Genomic DNA, 16,377 nt, shown 5'->3' on the forward strand with positions numbered 1-16,377 from the left:
TGAACTGTTAATGCTGTATTGGAGTCTAAATTAGACTGTTTTGTTTATATTTGTTAAAAGAAATACATCTGTTTGTGTAGCTGTTCACAGAAACAATTTTTTATTTGTAATAGTCATTTTGATTTTTAGATTGCTGGATTTTAATGATCTACTTGACCATACTAGGTAAAAGTTAGTGGTTTAAAAATGTTAATTGAAGAGTTAACTGTTTAGTGTTTGCAATGAAATCCATTATTTTTATTTCCACCCCCACCTCCAACTGGTTCTGTAGTAAATGTTGCCCTAACGAGCCTTTTTTGAAAAAACTGGACACCTTCAGACATCCTTAGTCTGCTCTGCTTGTGATGTTATGAAATTACTGTGTATGGTGGGCAAGGAAGCACACCAGGTCAGCATCTTTTGTACTTGTTATTCATTGATGCTTTTTGGAAAGTGGGGTGAAAGAGAAATCAAAGACACCAAAACACAATATAAAATGCTAACCTATTTTTTTTAAACAGGGCTGGGAAAAGGAAGGGAGGCGGGAGGGTGTGCAAGGATTCTAAAATGCTGCCTCTTCATTCACTCAAGTCTGGGCTGCTACTGTTCTGTGTTAACAATGTCTACCTCCTGTAATCCTGCAAGAGGTAGGTGTTAAAATTTTTACCCACCTAAGTCTTGTAGCCTGATGGACAGAGTGCATTTTCATGTATTTGTGTAAGTTTTACCATCTTCCCTCCATACCACTTAAGTAATTATTATTATGAGGGCAAATACTTGCTCCTGGGGGTTGGCCCTTCAGGTGCAAACAGTTCAGAGACAGCTGCGTTGGACTGAAGCAGAGTCAGAACCCCAGCAGTTCTGCCCTCAAACACACTCACTCGCTCCTCAGTGGCACGAGTGGCACCAGGCTGCCACATCTGGGTGGCAGCAGGCCTTCGGCTGGAGCTTGTTTAACTCTAGAAGTGTAGTGGAAAAATTGTATGAATCCTGTGCATATTTAATTTTTTTTTTTTTTCTCCTTGATGTAGGTGTGTTCTACTTTTAAAGTTGGGTTTTTTTCCCCCCTAAGTGGAGGGCAGCTGCTTTCTTACACCAGTACTTTTTTCATAGCTGCTTTGCGGCAGAGGGAATTTTTCTGGGGGAGGGAGGAGGGGTGGGAAAGAAAATGTGGAGTTATGGATGGGGGAGAGGACATATATTTTTATGTTCTTGCAATAGCAGAATAAAGAGAGAAAAACACTGTTTACATACTTGTAGTGAACTCAGCTTCCATATGTTAAAACCTGTGTCCTTAATGTTTGTTTCATGCTGGGCCAGCGGAACGATCTTTTTTCATGCAAAGCCAGACATTGATGTCTTACACTTAGACTTGCCTTAGTAAAAACTGCCATAATTCTGTAAGAAGGTAGGATTATATATTTTTTTTTCAATGAATATACTTTATTAGAGGATTTGAAAACAAGGACAGAAGGCTTCTCTGCTAATGCAAATGCCACACCTCACATTCTCTCCATTTCCCTTTTTAGGCGATTGGAAACAAAACTTAGAACATCCTTTACGGAATAGTTTCTTACTGCCTTTTGAAGCAGTAATTGTGTAATAAACCAACTGGCAATGCAAGATCATTAAAGCATCATCAGTGTAACTATTCTACTCTTCCCCAGCTACCAAATTTCTACCTGCAAAATAAGACAAGCCTGAAATTTGTACGTATATATTAATTAGCAAGTATCTGTTCCTGAGACACTACGGCATCAGCAATTTCTACCTTGGTCATTCCATGCCTGTGAGTTCCAACCAGCTGCTGGCACATAAATCACATATTACTTATATATTGTTCAGTACAATGTGAACAACTCTGCTGGTGTGCCATCAGCCACTGAACCCAACAAGAGCAACCAGACTGGAAAGTCAGCATTTGCATACACCAGGCCTTCCAAGCTCCCAGGGTCAGCCCTGAGAGCAGCTGGGGCAAACAGTAGAACTGCCAGAGTTCCTGTTCCACCTATAGTTTACCAAGCTTGGTATTTTCCCCCCTTGGGAAACATGGAGCCGATGAGAGTCCTCAAAACTTTCAAAATGCAAAGATGTGATGGTGGCATTTGTGGGCATTCAAGTGTTCTGCATCCTCTGAAGCTAAGGGGTAAGCAGAAAGGGGCATACACTCATTCTGCTGCAGCAGAGCACAGACTTACCCCTGGGAGGAGGTACAGGTGGGTAAAGACTGCACAGAATTGTTTGCCACCTGCAGTCAATGTGAGTCGACAGTGTTACTACAGTATTTCTGCCATACTACCAAAAGCCATTCTATTTGTAACATGCAACACTGGAGTCCAGGTGTCTGAAACAAACTACTTCCATGAATACCTTTTATGTACAATATTAAGGAATGTTAATACAAGTCTTCATTAAAATTAATAATTTTGTCTATTAAAAGACTTGGAAATCTGTGTTTAAGAGACACATACAAGAGAATAACAAAAGCTGGCACATGTATACAGCAACTGCACTGCTGAAGAATTTTATGAAATTAAATGTACAACTTCTAACTGCGTATCTTTTTTAAGGAAAGACCTATCCCACTCTAGACACTCCTGCAAAGAAAGGAGCTGTCTTCATCAATCCATCCAGACTATCACTGCACACCAGCCCAGAGCAATCCAACCAACCCAGCCAGACCAGGCACAAGGCCACATGTTGGAGCCAGACCCTTCCAGGTGCTTGGGACTTCCCTACCACATCCACACACACGCACACACACGCACACACACGCACACACTGCAATCACATGCAAGTGTCACAGCTGTTGCACACCATTACATTTTACAGCAAAAAGGGATTTCTGCTCATCAGCCATTGACCTTAGGCATATAAAACCACCGGCATGGAGTGCCAGGTTACCATGGCAAAATGTGAATTATGTCACAGGTAAATAAATGCATGACAACATAAGCAACAAGGAACATGCTGCTTGATCCTGGGTCTTCCTTTTTCCAGGGGCACTGGCTGGAAGCAACTTGCTGGATGCTGTTGGTGTCTCACTAATTACCTGCTGGCTTGAGGAAGTCCAGGCCCCCTTTTCCATGCTAGCAAGTCAGCAGAAGGGGGTTTGGGAGGATGATGGGATTTATTTTTTTTATAGACAGCAAGACAAAGGTGTATTTGCCCAGCAAGTTTATTACACAAGTTTGAAACCTACAAGTGCTGCAACTCTGCCAGGAGGAAGCCCCAGTACATACAGTGCCCACCACTCTTTGCCAAGTAGTCTTGCTAGAGCTCGTAAGGCTAATCCTCCAAATCTACACCATAACAGAAGTTTCAGTGTTTGGGGTGTGATGGCTATGACATCTTCCATTACAGTAAACTGGAGTTCCTGATAGTGAAGTTATACTCAATGGTTTCAGTAAATGCTTTAGCAGAAGACTACAGAGACATTCCATCAGGGTCACTTTAATTGCAATATACATAATACAAAATTAAGTCAGTCTTCACTGGTTTAACTGATACTCAGAATGTAGAGTAGTAATGAGATTAAGTGATAAACCTTTTGCTTGCAGAAAGGGCAAGTACACTCATCTTAAGCATTTCAGGTACAATACTTAGCTCTTTGCTATTCCAATTACACCACAAGCTAAACGAGGTCCAGCATTTCCAGTTAATTTGCTCTCATTATCTCCCCCTCTACCCAGGTCATCACGTTTCTCATGGACCTAAAAGAGAATTGAAGATACCTTAATTCATGTTATTGCATAACTAATCAATATTTTTCACTACTCATGAATAGCAGCCCTGACAAGCAGAGTTGCCATTTTCCAGCAGCATGTTACACAACAGAGAGAGCCTATTGTAATTCTCTAGTGCTCAAGGCCAAAGTAAAATTCATGTGAAGAACTTAAGATTAGACTTGTCTGATAAAGATGAGCTGCCTTCAGCCAAATTTGTTTGTGCTTAAGTCACAAAAAAACCTTGCTTCAAAGACTTGTAGCAAGCTCAGACTTGATGTTCAAGTTCACCCATTACAACACAAGACTGACTGACCCGTGGTGCAGTGCCTTGGCTGCACTATCTGAAGTGCTATATCCTCGCTCCTTGGTCACCAGCCCAAGCCTGGAGTGCAGTGATTTCAGTACTCACTGGAGCCCCAAGGGGAACAAAACTGACAGGGCTCATCTGTGGCCAAGTCTACTCAGCCTCTTCTTTCCTCCTTCCTGGGGAGACCACAGTACAATTTACACCAACAACAGACCAGACTTATCAGACATTGTATCAACAATGTCCCTTGCCATGCCCTTCTGTGACAGCATTTGTGCCAGACCGGCAGTTCCTTCTTCAAATCTGGTTGCTTTAGTCACAGCTGGAAGAGGCAAAGTTTAATGGAAAGGAACATCTTCAGAAGGAAGGAAAAACGTAAGATCTCATGGCAGCAAGGTGCCATACCAATAACAAAACTTCCTAGCAAGGCTTCAAAAATCTCCCCCACTGGGTGATCTCCCACCCTGCAATCTCACACTACAAGTTCTGTAACACACACCAAGGCTGAGTCTCCAGCATCAGAAAGTCTCTACCTGCTGGTAAAAGATTGCTCAAGAGCTCCTTAAAGCATCCAAGTAGGCCCCAAGACACTTACCACCATGGTACGCCCAATGACATTGTGTGGTCCGCTGAGAGAAATGACTGAATCTTCTATGCCCACTTCTGCCACTCCTCCTTTAGCAGTCACATTGCCAAGGTCTCCCACGTGCCTAACACAAAGGTGCAAGGAAACTCAGAAAACTTGGTTGAACTGAAAGATCTTTTAAGTGATGGCCTGGACAATACAATACAGTAGCAGTTACTACACTCCAGTACTCCACCACCTTACCTTAAACAGTATTTAAGTCCCTCACCCATTGGCTCTTCTAATTGCTTTAGCTGGTGATAATTAAAATGCAGTCTCTCACATTAGGTGAAAACCTTTCCTGCACATACAAAGTTTGGTGTAAACACTGCTATTCTTAAGAGCTTTTAATGTCTAATACAAATTAGCTACTCCACAAGCAGCTGCAGACTCTAGGTTTAAATAGGATTAATAAAAGCAGTTTAAGAGAGAGGTCAAAAGGGAGATGCATCAAGTGCCAGTTAAGTTCTAATGACTACCACAGCTGACTACTGCATCAGCCTACCACACCACACCTTTTAGCAGAGCTACATCTCTTTTAGGACTTCCCTTAAGATAGAAGCCTGATGTTCAGTTTTCCCTGACCTTCTGGACACTCAAGCATATCGTTTTCTATCCATCTGCTACACACAAACCATTCACTCAAAAGAAAAGCTGCAAAGCTCTTCTTTCCAGATTCAGAACCTCAAATACAAACTCATTTCTAAAACTCTCCATGCACGCAGGGTGACCAGCTCAGCTCACTGAATGCTGGCAACCAGCTTCTTAGCAGAGTGCCAATTTTATATTTTTAACCAAGTCCTAAAAAAATAGGTCAAGGGCAGTTTTCTCTTTAGGAATTGATTCAAGCTTCCAAGTAGCTTCAGTCAAATTGTTTCTACCCTACCCTGATAAGAGCATGATCTAGTTCTTACACCCTCCTAAGGGATCCCACAGTCTACAGCTGCCTGAGTAGTCAGGTGACAATACAAGTACAATCTGACAAAATACAACCAGCAGAAGCCACCATGTTCATGCCACTTTGACCTTTAGCACTGGAGCAGTTGGCTGCCTGCGAGCACACCATTTCACACTGCTCTGTCACCCAGACTGCTGGCTAGCAGCCAGCTTCCATGCTCTGGCATGCAACTCATCACTCAGGTGGGAATTTAGCAGTCACAGAAGGTGGACTTACAGACATGTATTGAGCACTTGAAGGCTAATCCCAAAGCCAAGTTGGTCCCAGTGCTTGGGCAGACCTTACTTCTGCCAGACCAGTCTGTTACACTTGCTCCTAAGCTCCACTCACCACCACACACATCTTCAGCTCTTGTACAGCCCCTTCTTGGCCTCCAAACCCAGCCAGCATCCTAACTAGTTGCTCAAGCATCAAGTCTCAAGCATGCAAGGCTTCCATGAGTGTAATTTGACTATGAAAACTGCTTCAAGGGGAAGAAAGAGGTCTCGGGTCCTACTGAAGTACAGAAATAACCAGCATAAGCATCAGACCCTGCAGAGACACAGCCCCTTAAGGGCCACATACTGCAGGTAGTACAGTACCCAAGCTAAGAGGCTAAGAACAGCCTCACACACCCAATTAAAAACCACCATGCTTTGTCAGCTTTGTATTAATCTTGCAGTCTCCTCTGAAGCCTCAGTACCTTCCATTGATGATCATCATCTGCCACATGACAAACCAGCTCAGGAGCTGACAGTTCTGGTCTCCTGTTGGTAAAAGCTGGCCCCAGAACACAAGCAAATCACCACAAACTGGTGAAGTAACACAGGAATCACCCACATCCTGAGAAACCTTCAGAGTAAAAGCCTTTATTTCTTCCTCTCCCCAGATTATGATAAAGCCAATATTATGTCCCAAAGACTACAATTTACCCATACTCTTGGGCTCAAGGTGTCTTAATGAATCACCAGTTATCAGAGCTGATCCTAGAAGTCCTGCAGGAACTACCAGCTTTTTTCTGGTACTGAAGGTCATGAAATGGCGTTCTAAGCACAAAGGAACACTTAGATGGCTGCTGCATGGAGTAGCTACTCAGTCAGAGACCAGGCATGTTAAACTCACCTTTCTGCATCAGTTGGTCCACCATGCTGCTTGCCCTCAGGATTGAAGTGAGGACCTGCACTGACACATCCTGAAATGGAACACAGCCACCAAAAGTAGATTATTTTTTTTGAAGTAGCCAGTTTAAATCTGTTGCTTGCACGCTACACCAATGTACACCTCCAACAGCCATAGCAAATCAAGTTACTAATGATGAAACAGCTACTCTGTCCTACTAATCCTCAGGAGATAAGTAACCTACTATAGACTTCCAAGTTCACTAAAGTAAGTTACTCATTCTAGAACACTGTGGGCTCAGCTGAAAGCTTTCTTATTTCTTAACACTAGGTAACTACGTATTTAGGTTAGTGCTTGATATGGTAGATCTTGAATACCAGCCTAAACATGCTCAAGAGTATTAAATGGGGAAGCAATTCCTTAGGAAATGTCATAATTTCTTAACACAGATTTGCAGTCATGTTACCCAAGCACATTTACACTAGTTGCTGCTGCAACACATAAAAAAGCTCTTTAAAGCTCTGCAATCCCAGTACAGCTGTAAAACAAAAGCTGGGACAGATATCTTACCATTTGTGTTGTCACCAAATTCGTGGACATGAAAGCCATGCTCTCCATCAGCCAAGCCACTGATTTTTCCACTGATTTTCACTGGTCCATTACCCTTTAATGGAAAAAATTCATTATCACCAAAATTACTACAACATTAAATGGCCTTGTATCACATGAAGCTTCCTTGTCAAAAGAAAGCACAAAAGACTGCACTACAAGTTCAGCTACCAAGACATGAACTATTACCTTCCTCTAACTCATTCTGTATGACAACACAATTATTTCACGGGATGCCCGAATTTATTTAGCCACTTCACTATGTATCAAAAAGAAAGGCAAATGCCTTTTATCAGCTCACTGGCTTTTAAGAACGGTCACTACTTCCGTCTGGAGGTTTACCTAAACCTAAAGTAACTCCTCCGTTACAAACAGAGTAATAATACCTTTACGCGGGTATTATAATAATATTATATATTACTATATGTTATATATTGTCTTCTGTTTATCTGAAAGTTTATCTGCTAAGTTAAGGGCTCGGGCCGTTTGGCATTACCGTTCCCTTCAGCCCTACTCTGGGAGCAGGGAACACCCAGAGCAGCCCCACGCAGGGCGGAAGGCACCCGCGGGCCGCCGGTCCGGCAGCGCTCCCGGCGCTGCGCCACACGGTGTCCAGGGCGCCTCCTTGAGCCCAGCGGGCCCAGCCCCGCGGCAGCTGCCCGCCGCCTGACCCAGGGGCACGCCAGGGTGCGAAAGCCACCGCCCCGGTCCCTCCCACCTCCACCGGTGGCTGGGACACGGCCCTCAGGGCAACCCCGCACCGCGCAGCCCCCGCGGCCTCCGGGTAGGAGGACGAGGGGAAGGGCGAACCTCACCGCCCAGCCCTCCAGATGACTCAGCACCGCGGCCAGACGAGCCCCCGCCGGGAGAGGAGCGGAGGGAGAGGGGTGAACCCCCGCCCAAGCCCTTGCCTGCTGCTGGAAGTGGATGACGCCCTGCACGGGGCCGTCCCCCTTCATCACACACACGGCCTTCAGCGTCGCCATGTTCCCGCGGCAGCCGGAGAGCGGCGGGCTCAGCGCAGACCCCAGCAAGCGGCGCCCGAGGACTGCCGCCCCGCCCTGCCCGCCGCCTTTATATAGCCCGGCCCGCCAGCGCCGCGGCCAATGGCGCTGCGCTCGCGGGCCTCTCCTCGCGCAGCCGGTGCGCCGCCTTCGGCCAATCGCAGGGGCCGGGTCGCGGCAGCGCGCGGGTGAGTGCCAATCAGCGGCGCGCGTCTCCGAGCCAATGGGCGGGCGAGGCCGTTGTGTAACGGCGGCGGCAGGGGAGGAATGGTCAGGGTGGCGTCTGCTGCCGTGAGGGCGGAGGGGCCGGGGGGAAGCGGGGTTTCCTCGGATGGTGGCGGAATGGTGCCCGGGCGAGCTAGGCAGCGGGGGACAAGGGGTCAAACCGTGCGCATTGTCCCGCTCCGAGTGTTATCTCGAGAGCCTGAAGGTTGCTGCTGCTGCGTTGCGCGTCGTGGTGGCACCTGGGCCCCTGAGGGCCCCCCCCCGTGTGCGTGAAGCAGTCTCACTTGAAAGCTTCCATCAGGCTTCAGTTTTTCGGTGTTCTAATGCTACGGTTTCATTCAGACATCAAAAAAAAAAAAGCCTATTTTCTATAAACGTGCCCCAAAATAGCCAATATTTTGCAGCATAAGTGTTATTTTTCTTTGTTGAAAACATTTTTCTTCTAGTACTTCGGGATCTTTTTCCCTCCCCTGGAGGCTGTTTCCCAGTGTTCCTCTGAGGTGTGCCGCATCCTGAAGTCTGGTCTGAAATCGGAATGCAGTTTTGAAGTTGCCTCGGAAGAGTTTTGCATTTCAAAATAGTTGCCCTGCCCAGGATACTTGTTGTAGAGCAACCATCAGAGTTAACAATCTAAAGTTGGTGCTGCTCGGCTGCTGGCCTTTATTGAGGGATGTGTAGGGCAGATATGACAAAACAGGTTCTCTCCATGCTATTAACATTGCCAAACTTAAGATTCCAAGGGAATGTTAACACCAGACTTGGTGAGCATACAGGTCTGCAGTTTTGTTCAAAGATCTGCAGCTTTGAGTATTTTAAGAACGAAAGGTTGCATGTAATTATTTCCTTTGGCAGCCCCACATTTTGTGTTTTTTCTGCTGCGTTATTGAGGGAGAAGTTAAATAAGAAGCACAGGATGATTTTACAGTACGTGGGAACTTAGGTAATCTGTGTATGTCCAAGGTATAAATGACTTAAAGCCCAGGTGGTTTTAAGTCACCTGGTTGAGGATACCATATAGTCAGGGAAGGATGTACAAGGTCAGTTTCACACATCAGCCGTGACACTTGGGACACGGCTCAGATAACATGAGTCAAAAAAACAGGGAGTTGTTTGGGTAAGTGGTGTATTTCTCTTCTTGAAAAAGAAATAGTAGGGGAAAAATCATGGAGAGTATTTGTCTAAGAGGCAGGTACATATTTGTATTTTATTCCCAGGAAAAAGCTGAGAAAGCAGGAGAGCTCTGCAGCTGCCTATCTAGGAGGCATCTTGGCACTGTGAATTGAACTCCCTTGAGTTTCACTTCTGATGTGCCTGGAGAGAAATATTTCTGTAAGTTACTTGTGAGCAAACAGGTCTATCCACATGGCACAGCCTGCAGCACGACGAATGGTTGCTAAGTGAAGAGGAAAAATTTCAGTGCCCTCAAGGTGAATCTTGTTTGATTTAAAAATGTTTATAAACTTAGAGAGATTGTAGTGTCTGATTTTATTTTCAGTCATCTTTGGCTCCCATATCACTATCTTAATTTGTCTGCCCTTTTGCAAAGAGGGACATCTTGGGTGTGGTGCTATAGTGCTTTCTTTTATTTTAAGGCCTCTCTCCAAAGTCTGCTGATGTTTTTACCAGATATATTTATTCCTTCCTTCCTGGAGGTAAAATTTCAAGGTCTGCCCTTTTTCATGCCTCTACATGAATGCAGGACAAACAGATGGATAAGAGCCAGAAGTGTCAGGCCTTTTAATGCATCAAGTTTAATAATATGAAGTAATGATTCCAGAGATTTATTGCATTAGACATCAATGTCAGGTTACCTGTGAAGATACCCTGAATTGCCAGATGCCTGAGGTAGACAACTAAGAGACAGCGTGGTGAAGATAGCAGCAATAGGAGGTTAAAAGAGATAGGAATTTCAAGGACTAGTATGCAAGAGTTTGGCACATGGAAAAAGAGCTCAGTAATCTTATATAGGGTCATGACCTCATCCTTTGGAGTGTTTTCTATCACTCTTTCACAAGTACAATAGACATGCACAACTATTAGTTTACAGGTGTACTATTTCACTCAAGTCTTACATGAGAAGCTAGGGAAAGGTTTTTCTTAGTTTTTTTCCACATACTTCCTTTTAGCTCATTTAGTTTGTTAAATCTCACCAGTAGGGAAGAGTTTTAGTGAAAAATCCACGCTGAAGCAGCTGAACAGCATGTTATTTTGTTGTTTGGAGTAACAGAGTCTAAGCAGAGAGGAAAGAAGGAAAAGTAAAAATTGTCATTACAAAATTTGACAGTAGCAACTTCAGTAAATCAGAGGATCTGGCAGACATGCAGAAGAGTAGCATCTCTTGCAACTCTGGCACTTCTTTGACATCTGCCTTTGACCCATACCCCTGGTTCTGCTATCCTAGCTTGGAAGAAGCTTAGAGCTTGGGCCTGGCTGCATCTTGACAGGTGAGCTGGTGATAAAGGGGGTGGCTCTGGAGCCCAGAGGAAGCAAACACGGGAGGAACAGGCATAGGGCTGGGTGAACATACAGAAAAACTCTGCAACTCTGCTGAAGTGAAGGGAGCAATTCCAGTTTACCTCTTCTGAGGATCTGGTTCCTTCATTCAGTGCTGAATCTATTAAACATGGAACATGGCTTCAGCTCACCAGGGCCCTGTTAACTGGACACTGTGGAAACAGGACTGCTACTTTTCTTTTCAAGGCCTTTATGGGACCTGTTTTGGAAGGCAGGTTCCTGCAATGCACTCAGTATTTTCAGTGCTGACTGGCTCATGGCAGTGCTCACTAAGAAATCTTGAAAGGTTTGTTCCTGTTGCCTTCATTTTGAATGTAATTACTATCTTTGTTGACTCCTACAGAAGCACGATAAGATCAAATAATGAACTGCTTTAAGCTTCTTTAAATGACATGGGTGGTTTCAGGAAACATTTTCCAGCCAAATAGTACAACCAGCACTTAACCTGCACCTTCCAGTGTCGTACACAGTTCTCTTTGGCTTTTAAAACAAATGCAGTGAGGAAGTCTGTCTTCAGTCTTCTGTGTAGACAGAAGCAAAATATGCAAAATTAACAAAAAATCCCAAACCTGTAAAAATGTAGAAAAAAAAAGTCAAGAAAAAAGTCCGCACAGATCTGATCAAGATTTTACATGGATTAAAAAATTAGAGGGAATTTTGAGGGTTGGGGTTCCCATGGCAACAATACATCTGTGCAAATATACAGTATTTCCTACTTGTGAAGTCTCTGCTGGAAAAACATGGTGTGAAAATAACATTAGTGGTAAATATCACTCCAGATCACCTAAGCTTGTGTGCATAGGTGCTCAGTCATCAAAGGCACTATATACTAATCTGCATTAATGTAATTTTTAATGTTTATTGTCTTAAGAAAAATAAATAGAAGCAGCATAAATTTAGAATAAAATGGTCCTTTGTAAGGGCCTGTTATGTGCTTGGATGTGTGTCTCGGGAGGTCACACCTCTGGCTCATCCCAGCATTCAGGAAAGCAGACAAGTGGCTCTTCTCCTCTAGTAGCTGAGAATCTCAGCAGGGCTGGATCAGAGCAGTCCCTTCTACTCCTGGGGCAGATCTTTGGCTATCCCTAACACATTTTTCCAGCTCAGTAGCTGAGTTATTCCTGCTACATGAAGGTGATTAGTAGTGGCTTACTGGTGCTCTAATGGATGGGATGCATGGTCTTGTCATCTAGGTCTTCCCTGTGGAAATGTGGAAGTTACACTTCCAATGTTATTGTGACCTCGTGCTGTGGCACCATAAAAAACTTGCTGCATTTGTGAGTCACCTAATGTGCAGAGAATATGTGTGTTTGTTCAGGCTTGTTCAGTAAGCAGAGTGCTGTACTGCATGTAGATTATTATTCTGTGTTAAGAATGGTCTAGATGAGGCTAGTGGGTCGAGTTTTTTTTTTTTCCTGCTCTCTGGATGCTGGAATTCCCTACTGTCTAATGCTTGCTTTGTCACTGGGCTCAGCTGTCTACTGATCTGTGTCTCACACCACCTGTGATACTCCAGGCTATCTCCTCTGGCCTCCAGCTGATACAGAAGGGCTCCTGGAGGTGTCATTCCCTACCTGCCAGCCCCTGTGCATCTCTGAAGGCTCTCTGCAGGATCTCAGAGCACGAGGTACGTACTAGCTGAGGAACCACATTGAGCCCCGTGCCTCTGTGCTGCTCTGGCCAAGACATCCTGTCATTAAAGTCTTCTCATTTGATTACATGTGAGTAATGACAGTTCCCCACTCTAGGGGATGCTAGAAGAAGTAATTAACTGAGTTTATATTTATATATAATTTTGAAGATGAAAAGCACTGTGGAAATTCACTAGAAACTTTGTGATGATGGCTCCCTAGTGGAAAGCCTGCCATTCTAATTAAGGGGTGGTGGAGTGGTGCTGGTAACCAAAGTAATTAATAGAATTAACATAGTGTCATCTGGAAAGTCTTTGCCCGAAACACACAAGATTAAAAATACCATTCACTTTTAACAGTTGAACTGAGCTAATCTTACTGCTGCAAATTGCTCACCTTCCATTGCTTGACAAGCTGAGTCATCTTGAAACATGAGACTCAAAGAAAAAGTTGTGTAAATATTGAAGACCTTTGTACCCAGCATGGGTACTTGCAGCTGCAAGTTACTACAGCCCTTCTAGGGCACTGGTGCTAATCAAGGTCTGCCCACTGATTGGTTTTTTGTTGGTTTTGTTTTGGTTTTTTTTGTTGTTGTTTGTTGAGGTGGTTTTTTTTTTTTTTTTGTTGTTGTTGTTGTTGTTGGTTTTCTTTTCTTCTTGTTAACATTCACCAAGGGCTGGACTTTCAAGTATTGGTCATGTTATTTCAGTGTTCTGCAGGAACTGGTGTTAGGTGCCTGTATGGGCAGGAGCAGTCACTGGAGAGGGTGCTCTTGGCATTGCCCACTGCCAGGGGGATTTCAGACCAGGTCCCTAACAGTACTCTAGAATGCTTACAATTTTTAAATTATATTATTAAGACTATATACTATTAAGACTAATAAATTATATTATTAAGACTAATTGTTTGCCTCTGTCTCCCTGGAACGGTAGAAGTCGCTTATGAGAGAAACTGCAGACCCTCAGTTCTGCTCAAAAAGCTTTGTGAAGTCTGGCTGGAAAAAATGCCATGAGAAAGTGAGGAGCTCTTGCCAAGGAAAGCTGATCCTGCAGCACCTTGCTCAGGGCCAGTGAGCCAGAGCTTCCACATGGCCATCAGCCATCAGGAGAGCTGCCCCATTGAAACAGCCTGACAGTCTGAAACTGGGAATATGAAACAACTCACAGTGACTGGCAGGACTGTCATAAACAATATAGGCAATACAGGATGGATACAAACATGAAATCCTGTGGATTTTCTGAGTGTTTGCAGAAAAAATAATTTGTTGACATCTTTATGGGAGCTGATGATATAATACAAAGTGACAACTGCAATCAAACTGGATTGTGGGAAAACAGCTTAAGTTTAAAATGGCTTTTAAATTATTACCTAGATTTTTTCATTGAATTGTTTTTTTACTGGTCTGGAATAGTTTATAAAAAATTCAAAATAAAGTTTTGGTTAAGGTAATAAAAAACATAATCTGAATCCTTATTCTTCTGCATGTGCCTATTTTAAACTAATGTTGCTTCATCAGCCTCACTGCATGCATGCCCCACCTCCAAGCAGTTTATTTGTCCACTCGGATGACAGACAGAGAGGCACAACTATAACCAGCAGCCAGAAAACATCTGTCCCAGGGTACACACCCCACTGAGGCAATGGACACCTCTCTTCCAGCCGTGTCAGACCCCTGCAGTCCCCATCCCCTGCCACTTGTAGGTGAGTGGGGCAAGTCCTGGGATTGTGTGCTGCAGCCGGATTCACTGGAACCAAAATCAGGCCCACAGGGTCTGGGTTTCTGCTCCCCCAGGAGCACAAGGCTGTTGGCACGACCGATATAAGGCAGACCGAAGTCCTGCGAGACCTTCACCCTCTTTCTGGCAAACAGGCATCTCTTGAGGCTGTGCCAGCAGAGCTCCCTGGCATGGTGCCAGGCTCCTGGTGAGCCCTGTGCTGGCTCAGGAGCAGTGGTGCTGGAGGTGCTGGAGCTCTGGCATCTCAGCTCGCACTTATCGGGCGTTGGCACTGTCGGGAAGAAAACGGATGCACGGGTGTTTGAAGGTACTCAGTGGTGTCTGGCAAGTTTGCTTATGTGGGGGAACATAATCCAGACTACAGAGCAAAGCAGACTAGAGTTTGCTGGTAGTTAACATCTTTTGTATGAAAAAGTGAAAATATTACCTTTGAGGCTGGCTGGTAAAGAGAGAATGTTGTCCAGAATATTCATCTAACACAAATGTTTGTTTTGGTTTGGTTTGGTTTTAATTAGGATTGTCAAAATGTTTATGCATTCAGGAATGTTATTTTGTCCATTAGAAGGCTCCAGGCCCCTAAATAAGCACGTTTGTGTGAGTGTATAAATATATATTAGGAAAATAAATTTAAAATATCAACTAGGATAAAAATCAATAAAAAAAACCAAAACAAAACTGTACCTTTTCGTACATTATGTGTTATATATAATGACCTACAAAGGATTTAATTTACAGCACAGAAAAATAAAAGCTTATTCTCAGATTTTTACCTAGGTTTTTATTTGTAAAAGTTCTTGTCATTCTAACTAAATTCTTACTGGCACTTGATATATAAGTTGCTTTGCAAATCTCAACCCACATAAGTATATGCCAGACGTAACTTCCCATGCAGTTTCATATGGATATACTTTTCAGCACTCCCTGGTGCAAACTGTGTTGCACTCTCTACTTAGTATTTACCATATTTACATTTTAGTAGTACAGCAGGTGTCAGTACATTAAATAATGAGGTGGTTTGTACTTTTTTTTTTTTTTTTTTTACTTAAAAGTCAGCTGTGTTGTGTAGCCTGGAGATACAATTGTTTGATTCAGTGGAAAAGCACTGTGAAAATGGTATTTATGCAATTAGAAAATACCTAAATGATACAACAGGGTCAGCTATCACATTTTGGTAGCAGAAAATCAAGACTTGCAAACAGAATACATCCAGGCAGGTCTCCAGAATAACAAAGATGCGTTTTTATTTGGATTTCTGAACACGTGATTTCTTCTCCTTGGACGCTGGGTGGTTGGGGAGTGGCTGAGTTCTTTCATGAGCAAGAAACAGAACTCAGCTTGGGTTTGTACAGTTGTCAGTGAAAAGAGGCTTCTGGGTGCTATTTTAACGCATGCAATTAATAAGTGGGAATGCAGCTGTGAAATGCATTAGCTAGGTATTGTAATATAATTTCCAAAGTACCACGTAATTAATATTTATGTGGCTACTTTTCATCTGCAAGGAAACTTTTTCATAGGTCAGCAGGTATCTCCAGCCCTGCCAAAAGGACAAAGTGCACCACAGGAGAAGGCCTGCAGACTTTGCACCCAGCGTGTGCAGAGGGAACCATCATCCCTCTGGATTTGTGTGATCTGGAATGCCTTTGCAAAATATGGCCAGAACAGATTTGCAAGTTCCCAGTCAGGACTCAGGCACTATGACTCTTGCTTTTGGTGGTCCACATTCGCTTGTGTGAAGAGACTTTTGAAAGGCTGTCTGTAGCCAGGATCAAGCTTTGTTGCTGCTCTGGAACAGGCTCCGGCGTCCACAGAAATCTGTGTCTGCATTGAGCCTTGTCCAGCACTGTCAGCACTCTCCCCAGCTCGCTGGCGCCGGGGGCTCTGAGAGGCCATGTGGGCCTGGTGGGACAGTCCCTGCACCTTTCCAGAGATGGAGTAATACAAACTTGCAAACGGCCCCTGGCAG

General features: G+C 44.0%; 1 protein-coding gene and 1 long non-coding RNA gene across 4 annotated transcripts; one reads left to right on the plus strand and one right to left on the minus strand.

Moving 5' to 3' along the window:
* Positions 1-3,141: 3,141 nt before the first annotated feature.
* Positions 3,142-8,407, minus strand: SOD1 (superoxide dismutase 1). Of its 2 annotated transcripts, none has more exons than XM_071754642.1 (5): positions 8,216-8,407; positions 7,266-7,359; positions 6,699-6,768; positions 4,610-4,724; positions 3,142-3,692 (listed from the first exon to the last, which is right to left on the minus strand). In XM_071754642.1, the coding sequence occupies exons 1-5, from the start codon at positions 8,288-8,290 to the stop codon at positions 3,582-3,584; spliced, it is 465 nt and encodes a 154-aa protein (XP_071610743.1). In that variant the 5' UTR covers positions 8,291-8,407; the 3' UTR covers positions 3,142-3,581. The 2 variants fall into 2 exon arrangements, with proteins under 2 accessions (XP_071610743.1, XP_071610735.1); XM_071754634.1 differs by having other exon boundaries at positions 8,120-8,363.
* Positions 8,408-8,588: 181 nt separating this feature from the next.
* On the plus strand, positions 8,589-16,162 carry LOC139801006 (uncharacterized). Of its 2 annotated transcripts, none has more exons than XR_011728039.1 (5): positions 8,589-8,738; positions 9,748-11,333; positions 12,522-12,678; positions 14,227-14,379; positions 15,929-16,162. It is a non-coding gene; the product is annotated as an uncharacterized lncRNA (long non-coding RNA). The 2 variants fall into 2 exon arrangements; XR_011728040.1 differs by having other exon boundaries at positions 9,748-9,960.
* The last annotated feature ends 215 nt before the right edge of the window (positions 16,163-16,377 follow it).

This window comes from Heliangelus exortis, chromosome 1, assembly GCF_036169615.1.
Source record: "Heliangelus exortis chromosome 1, bHelExo1.hap1, whole genome shotgun sequence".
NCBI classification, from domain to species: domain Eukaryota; kingdom Metazoa; phylum Chordata; class Aves; order Apodiformes; family Trochilidae; genus Heliangelus; species Heliangelus exortis.